We start from the raw sequence: 8,118 nt of genomic DNA, 5'->3' as shown, positions 1-8,118 counted from the left end.
TTATTATTTATTTGAGAAAGATTAAGAATTTGGTGATCTGTGATTGGACGGTCCTTCCTCCTCCTCCTCCAGGTTTTGGGGTTCAGACAGGAGAAGCGGGCGGCTTCGAAGAGAGAACCGTATTCCATGTACATAAGGGGTGCAGGAGCCGATTGGTTTCTGATGTAGTCCATACTGACAGAGCCCAGGTCCCACGTGTCTACGGATCTGTCCATTCCGGTGCTGCAGCCTTTTTATCCCAAAAAGACAAGAGAGGTCCGGCAGCAAATGGTGGATTCGGAACTGCCAAATTCGGGGGTTACCTCTTCACTTCCTTATCAGTAAGGCGTAACGACCTTTGGCGCACTTGTTGGCATAGTGACCCTTATCGCCACACTACAAAACCCAAAGGAACACATATTAAAGTAAAAGGTCCAGTGCCCATTATGAGGGGTTCCCACTATCCCTGTACTGAGTTCCCGGGTCTGTACACCTGATGTGCCCATTATGAGGGGTTCCCACCATCCCTGTGCCAAATTCCGGGGTCTGTACACCTGCTGTGCCCATGATGAGGAGTACCCACCATCCCTGTGCTGAGTTCCCGGGTCTGTACACCCGCTGTGCCCATTATGAGGGGTTCCCACCATCCCTGTGCTGAGTTCCCGGGTCTGTACCCCTTGCTGTGCCTGTTATGAGAAACTCCCATCATCTCTCAGTTTTTATATATTTTATGTTATGGAGAATGTATAGGGGGGGGGGGGGTCTGCAACACACAAAGCTGGATAGGGACCCCCAAAAGCCTCCATGTGGGCAGTAGCAGGGTCAGGAATTTCAGAAGGAAGATCTCCTCCTCGCTCTCGATCTCTATTGGAGCTTTGGAGATCAGAGGTTGACTCAGCCCACCAGGTTTCAGCTGTAACTAAAATATCACATTTGGGTTAATAAATAACACCAAAAGAAACTTCAATCTGTCCAAAAAAAAAAAAATGATATAACATTAATTAGGGTACAAATGTATGACAGAGTAACTGTCAGTCAAAGTATTACAGCGCTGAGAAATGTGATCATTATTTTATTACACACACACACACAGTATCTCACAAAAGTCAGCACACCCCTCACATTTTTGTAAATATTTTCTTTTATCTTTTCATGTGACAACACTGAAGAAATGACACTTTGCTACAATGTAAAGTAGTGAGTGTACAGCTTGTATAACAGTGTAAATTTGCTGTCCCCTCAAAATAACTCAACACACAGCCATTAATGTCTAAACCGCTGGCAACAAAAAAGTGAGTACACCCCTAAGTGAAAATGTCCAAATTGGACCCAATTAGCCATTTTCCCTCCCCGGTGTCAAGTGACTCTTTAGTGTTACAAGGTCTCAGGTGTGAATGGGGAGCAGGTGTGTTCAATTTGGTGTTATCACTCTCACTCTCATACTGGTCACTGGAAGTTCAACATGGCACCTCATGGCAAAGAACTCTGTGAGGATCTGAAAAAAAGAATTGTTGCTCTACATAAAGATGGCCTAGGCTATAAGAAGATTGCCAAGACCCTGAAACTGAGCTGCTGCACGGTGGCCAAGACCATACAGCGGTATAACAGGACAGGTTCCACTCAGAACAGGCCTCATCATTGTCCACCAAAGAAGTTGAGGTCACATGCTCAGCATCATATCCAGAGGTTGTCTTTGGGAAATAGATGTATGAGTGCTGCCAGCATTGCTGCAGAGGTTGTAGGGGTGGGGGGTCAGCCTGTCAGTGCTCAGACCATACGCCGCACACTGCATCAAATTGGTCTGCATGGCTGTCATCCCAGAAGGAAGCCTCTTCTAAAGATGATGCACAAGAAAACCCGCAAACAGTTTGCTGAAGACAAGCAGACTAAGGACATGGATTACTGGAACCATGTCCTGTGGTCTGATGAGACCAAGATAAACTTATTTGGTTCAGATGGTGACAAGCGTGTGTGGGGGCAACCAGGTGAGGAGGACAAAGACAAGTGTGTCTTGTCTACAGTCAAGCATGGTGGTGGGAGTGTCATGGTCTGGGGCTGCATGAGTGCTACCAGAACTGGGGAGCTACAGATCATTGAGGGAACCATGAATGCCAACATGTACTGTGACATACTGAAGCAGAGCATGATCCCCTCCCTTCAGAGACTGGGCCGCAGGGCAGTATTCCAACATGATAACGACCCCAAACACACCTCCAAGATGACCACTGCCTTGCTAAAGAAGCTGAGGGTAAAGGTGATGGACTGGCCAAGCATGTCTCCAGACCTAAACCCTATTGATCATCTGTGGGACATCCTCAAATGGAAGGTGGAGGAGCTCAAGGTCTCCAACATCCACCAGCTCTGTGATGTCGTCATGGAGGAGGGGAAGAGGACTCCAGTGCCAACCTGTGAAGCTCTGGTGAGCTCCATGCCCAAGAGGGTTAAGGCAGCGCTGGAAAATAATGGTGGCCACACAAAATATTGACACTTTGGGCCCAATTTGGACATTTTCACTTGGGGGTGTACTCACTTTTGTTGCCAGCGGTTTAGACATTAATGGCTGTGTGTTGAGTTATTTTGAGGGGACAGTAAATTTACACTGTTATACAAGCTGTACACTCACTACTTTACATTGTAGCAAAGTGTCATTTCTTCAGTGTTGTCACATGAAAAGATAGAAGAAAATATTTACAGAAATGTGAGGGGTGTACTGTATATGTATGTATGTATGTGTGTGTTATATATATATATATATATATATATATATATATATATATATATTTATTTTACACATATATACATAAATACACACACTGTGCATGTGTGTATATAATATTATTAATAAAATATACTGTGTATGTATGTATGGATGGATAAAGATATAGATAGGTGTGTATATGTATGCATGTGTACATACACACACACACACTGATAAGCCAGAGCATTATGACCAGTGCCACTGACAGGTAAAGTGAATAACATTGATTATCTGGTTGCAATGGCACCTGAGAGAAGAATATATTATATATACACACACACACACACACACACACACACACACACACTCTTTTAATATATAATCTAATCTAATATTATATTATTATTATTAATAAAATATATAGTATGTGTGTATGTATGTATATGTAGATATATATATATATATATATATATATATATATATATATATATTTATTACACACATACATATATATACATATACACACACATACTATATATTGTAATAATAATATATTAGATTAGATTATATATTAAAAGAATAGAATACATTACATTAGAGAAGGGGGTTAATGATTATGTGGGATTAATGATTGTGTCTTTATATTAGAGTGTGGGTGGTTGTTTTGTTATTCTTTGAATGCACTGTGCCTAGTGTGAAACGCGTCAGAATAGAACTTCTTCCTGCTGGCTATTTTAATAATAGAAGAATATTTTGCCTCTCTGTGTGCGGCGTTCCTGTTATAATTCATTTAGAACTTTTTTTTTTTTTTACCCAGAAAATAGTGAGCTTGGATGTGGTGCTGTGCGCTCTCACCTTAAAACATGTGACTTGCTCCAGGGGTCTCAGGCCTCCGCAGGGGTTCTCCTGCATCTTGCGGAATCGTTCCTGCATCATGCTGATGACGGTCAGGTGTGAGAGGTGAGGGAGGTCCATGACCAGGGGCTGGTGCTTGGAGATGGGCTCCGGGTCACACGGGAGGGAGGACACCGGCAGTCTCAGCGGGGCCGCGGCATTCTGCAAAAAGCAAGAGGGGTTCCTAATGGGGGATCCCACCTAATGCCATAATATTTTCAACAATACATAAGTACATTATACTAGAAATGAATGATAGATAGATAGATAGATAGATAGATAGATAGATAGATAGATAGATAGATAGATAGATAGATAGATAGATAGATAGATAGATAGATAGATAGGATAGATACGATAGATAGAGATATTAGAGAATTTCTAGTTACAATGAAGCGTACATTTACACATTGTTACAAACCTTCGGATGGTCAGGACTGCAAAGAACCAAATCGGCTTTAGGGCTGTAAAAAATGAAATGAATTATTAAACAGATTTACATGTAATCTTTTTTTTTTTCCGTCTGAATATTTTGCATTTCATCTGCAATATATTACCATAAAATCTCATCAAAATAAGTTTAAAAAAAATAAATAAAAGTAAATCGTAGGGGATGTCTCTCCTGTTTTCCCTTCACAGTGCTATAAAAATGATCAGGTGGCTGTAAGGGGATTCTGGTCTACAGGGTGGGAAGTGAAGGGAAATCTCCCCCATCGGGTATAGGTGCGTCTACAGGACAGGAAGGGCATCCATGCAAGTCTACAGGACAGGAAGTGAAGAGAAATCTCCCCCATGGAGTACAGGTGCATCTACAGTGGGGACGGAAAGTATTCAGACCCCCTTACATTTTTCACTCTTTGTTATATTGCAGCTATTTGCTAAAATCATTTACAGTAAGTTCATTTTTTCCTCTCATTAATGTACACACAGCACCCCATATTGACAGAAAAACACAGAATTGTTGACATTTTTGCAGATTTATTAAAAAAGAAAAACTGAAATATCACATGGTCCTAAGTATTCAGACCCTTTGCTGTGACACTCCTATATATAACTCAGGTGCTGTCCATTTCTTCTGATCATCCTTGAGATGGTTCTACACCTTCATTTGAGTCCAGCTGTGTTTGATTATACTGATTGGACTTGATTAGGAAAGCCACACACCTGTCTATATAAGACCTTACAGCTCACAGTGCATGTCAGAGCAAATGAGAATCATGAGGTCAAAGGAACTGCCTGAAGAGCTCAGAGACAGAATTGTGGCAAGGCACAGATCTGGCCAAGGTTACAAAAAAAAATTCTGCTGCACTTAAGATTCCTAAGAGCACAGTGGCCTCCATAATCCTTAAATGGAAGACGTTTGGGACGACCAGAACCCTTCCTAGAGCTGGCCGTCCAGCCAAACTGAGCTATCGGGAGAGAAGAGCCTTGGTGAGAGAGATAAAGAAGAACCCAAAGATCACTGTGGCTGAGCTCCAGAGATGCAGTTTGGAGATGGGAGAAAGTTGTAGAAAGTCAACCATCACTGCAGCCCTCCACCAGTCGGGGCTTTATGGCAGAGTGGCCCGACGGAAGCCTCTCTTCAGTGCAAGACACATGAAAGCCTGCATGGAGTTTGCTAAAAAAAAAAACACCTGAAGGACTCCAAGATGGTGAGAAATAAGATTCTCTGGTCTGATGAGACCAAGATAGAACTTTTTGGCCTTAATTCTAAGCAGTATGTGTGGAGAAAACCAGGCACTGCTCATCACCTGTCCAATACAGTCCCAACAGTGAAGCATGGTGGTGGCAGCATCATGCTGTGGGGGTGTTTTTCAGCTGCAGGGACAGGACGACAATTTGTGGTTGCAATCGAGGGAAAGATGAATGCGGCTAAGTACAGGGATATCCTGGAGGAAAACCTTCTCCAGAGTGCTCAGGACCTCAGACTGGGCCGAAGGTTTACCTTCCAACAAGACAATGACCCTAAGCACACAGCTAAAATAACGAAGGAGTGGCTTCACAACAACTCCGTGACTGTTCTTGAATGGCCCAGCCAGAGCCCTGACTTAAACCCAATTGAGCATCTCTGGAGAGACCTAAAAATGGCCGTCCACCAACGTTTACTATCCAACCTGACAGAACTGGAGAGGATCTGCAAGGAGGAATGGCAGAGGATCCCCAAATCCAAGTGTGAAAAACTTGTTGCATCTTTCCCAAAAAGACTCATGTCTGTATTAGATCAAAAGGGGCTTCTACTAAATACTGAGCAAAGGGTCTGAATACTTAGGACCATGTGATATTTCAGTTTTTCTTTTTTAATAAATCTGCAAAAATGTCAACAATTCTGTGTTTTTCTGTCAATATGGGGTGCTGTGTATACAATATGGGGTGCTGTGTGTACAATATGGGGTGCTGTGTGTACATTAATGAGGAAAAAAATGAACTTAAATTATTTTAGCAAATGGCTGCAATATAACAAAGAGTGAAAAATTTAAGGGGGTCTGAATACTTTCTGTCCCTCCCCACTGTACAGGACAGAAAGTGCATCCATGTGGATCTACAGGACAGGAAGTGAAGAGAAATCTCCACCATGAGGAAAAGAAGCGTCTACAGGACAGGAAATGAAGAGAAATCTACCCCATGGGGTATAGGTGCATCTATAGGACAGGAAGTGAAGTGAAATCTCCCCCATGGGATACAGATGCATCTATAGGACAGAAAGTGCATCCATGTGCGTCTACAGGACGGAAAGTAAAGAGAAATCTCCACCATGAGGAAGAGAAGCGTCTACAGGTCAGGAAATACCTTCATGTGTGTCTACAGGACAGGAAGTGAAATCTACCTAATGGGGTACAGGTGCGTCTACAGGTCAGAAAGTGTGTCCATGTGCATCTACAGGATGGGAAGTGAAGCGAAATCGCCCCCATGGAGTACAGGTGCGTCTACAGGACAGGAAGGGGGTATAGGTGCATCTACAGGACAGAAAGTGAAGTGAAATCTCTCCCATGGGGTATAGGTGTACAAAAGAAAAAAAAAAAAAAAATAAAAAGATATTCTGCTGGTTATGTAGAATGGCCCCACACACCTTGCAATCCATTTAAATCTACATTTCACCCGATTACAGTTTTAGACAAACTCATCCAGTTTCTACGATCAGAGCTCACTTACTGTACATATTTACATCGGGGGCCCTCCGGACAGAAGCCGACCAGATAGTTGATGCACATCACTCTGCGGGTATGTCGGTGTTTACATGCCGGTCCTGAGAGAAAATAGAAGGAGAGGAGAGGCTTTAGCAACTAAGTGTTTAATCCCTTCCTGCCCATAATCTCTATATCAACGTCGGGAAGCATCCTCCAATTGAGAGCCAAACACTGAGGCTTTGTGCGGCTGCTGGCTCTCGGTGCTGGTTGTCAGCGACAGCTCTGGTCTCCACTGACCAATCGGAGCGGTTGCCAATCATGTAATTGCTGTGTCAGCTAGAACACGATCACATGCAGGCTGGAGAATTCGCCGATAAATCAAGCTTGCAGCCTGGAGATGAACACTGCCACCTTCAGGCTGCAGTGGAATCCACAGCACCAACTGTTTAATACTGTAATCAAACAGATACAATTACAGAATTAAAAAAACGTAAAAACCTTTTCAGCCTGTAACAAAAAACCCAGAACCAGGTTATTAATTTAAACAGTGCACCGAAATTAAGCCTTATGGGTCCATAAGAATATACACCCAACTTTATTAAGTACACCTGTGCAGTTGCTTGGTAACACAAATTGCTAATCAGCCAATCACATGGCAACAACTCAATGCATTTAGACATCTAGACATGGTGAAGAGGACTCGCTGAAGTCCAAACTGAGCATCAGAATGGGGATTTAAGTGACTTTGAAGGTGGCATAGTTGTTGGTGCCAGGACGGGCTGGTCTGAGTATTTCTGGGATTTTCACACACACAACCATCTCTCAGGTTTACAGAGAATGGTGGGAAAAAGAGAAAATATTTCAATGAGTGGCAGTTGTGTGGAGGAAAGATGCCTTGTTGATGTCGGAGGAGAATGGGCAGACTGGTTCCAGATGATAGAAAGGCAACAGTAACTCAAATAACCACTCGTTACACCCAAGGTATGCAGAATAGCATCTCTGAACTCACAACACATCCAACCTTGAAGCAGATGGGCTACAGCAGCCGAAGACCACACCGGGTGCCACTCCTGTCAGCTAAGAACAGGAAACATTATGAAGTGGAACTGTACACGGGTGTGCGTACTACAAAGGTTGTCATTGGCGTTTGTTAGTGAGGAGGTGGAGACTCAGCTTCCTGCATAGATGGAAAGGGCTGCAAGGGCTGGGACAGTGATAATAATGGGGGATTTTAACTACCCGGAAATTGACTGTAGTAATGGCACTGCTGGGACATTTAAAGGGCAAGAAAGTATAAACCTATTACAAGACAATTTTATGGTCCAGTTTATTGAGGCCCCAACTAGGAATGACGCTTTGCTGGACCTGGTAATCTTAAACCATGCAGAGCTTATTACCAATATTCATATAAATGAACATTTG

The 8,118-nt window shown here is 43.0% G+C and overlaps 1 protein-coding gene across 1 annotated transcript; it reads right to left on the bottom strand.

Annotated features, from left to right (window-relative positions):
• On the bottom strand, positions 1–6,815 carry LOC141114366 (cleavage and polyadenylation specificity factor subunit 4-like; the record flags this gene model as incomplete). The annotated part of the gene is given in 4 exon segments (XM_073608004.1): positions 1–375; positions 3,533–3,733; positions 3,993–4,035; positions 6,722–6,815. Coding segments are annotated over 4 exon segments (372 nt in total). The 3' UTR covers positions 1–306.
• Between the last annotated feature and the right edge of the window lie 1,303 nt (positions 6,816–8,118).

Source organism: Aquarana catesbeiana, linkage group LG12 (genome assembly GCF_042186555.1).
Source record: "Aquarana catesbeiana isolate 2022-GZ linkage group LG12, ASM4218655v1, whole genome shotgun sequence".
Classification (NCBI taxonomy): domain Eukaryota; kingdom Metazoa; phylum Chordata; class Amphibia; order Anura; family Ranidae; genus Aquarana; species Aquarana catesbeiana.
Note: the sequence above shows the minus strand (reverse complement) of the source record. Positions and strands in the feature narration are given on the sequence as shown.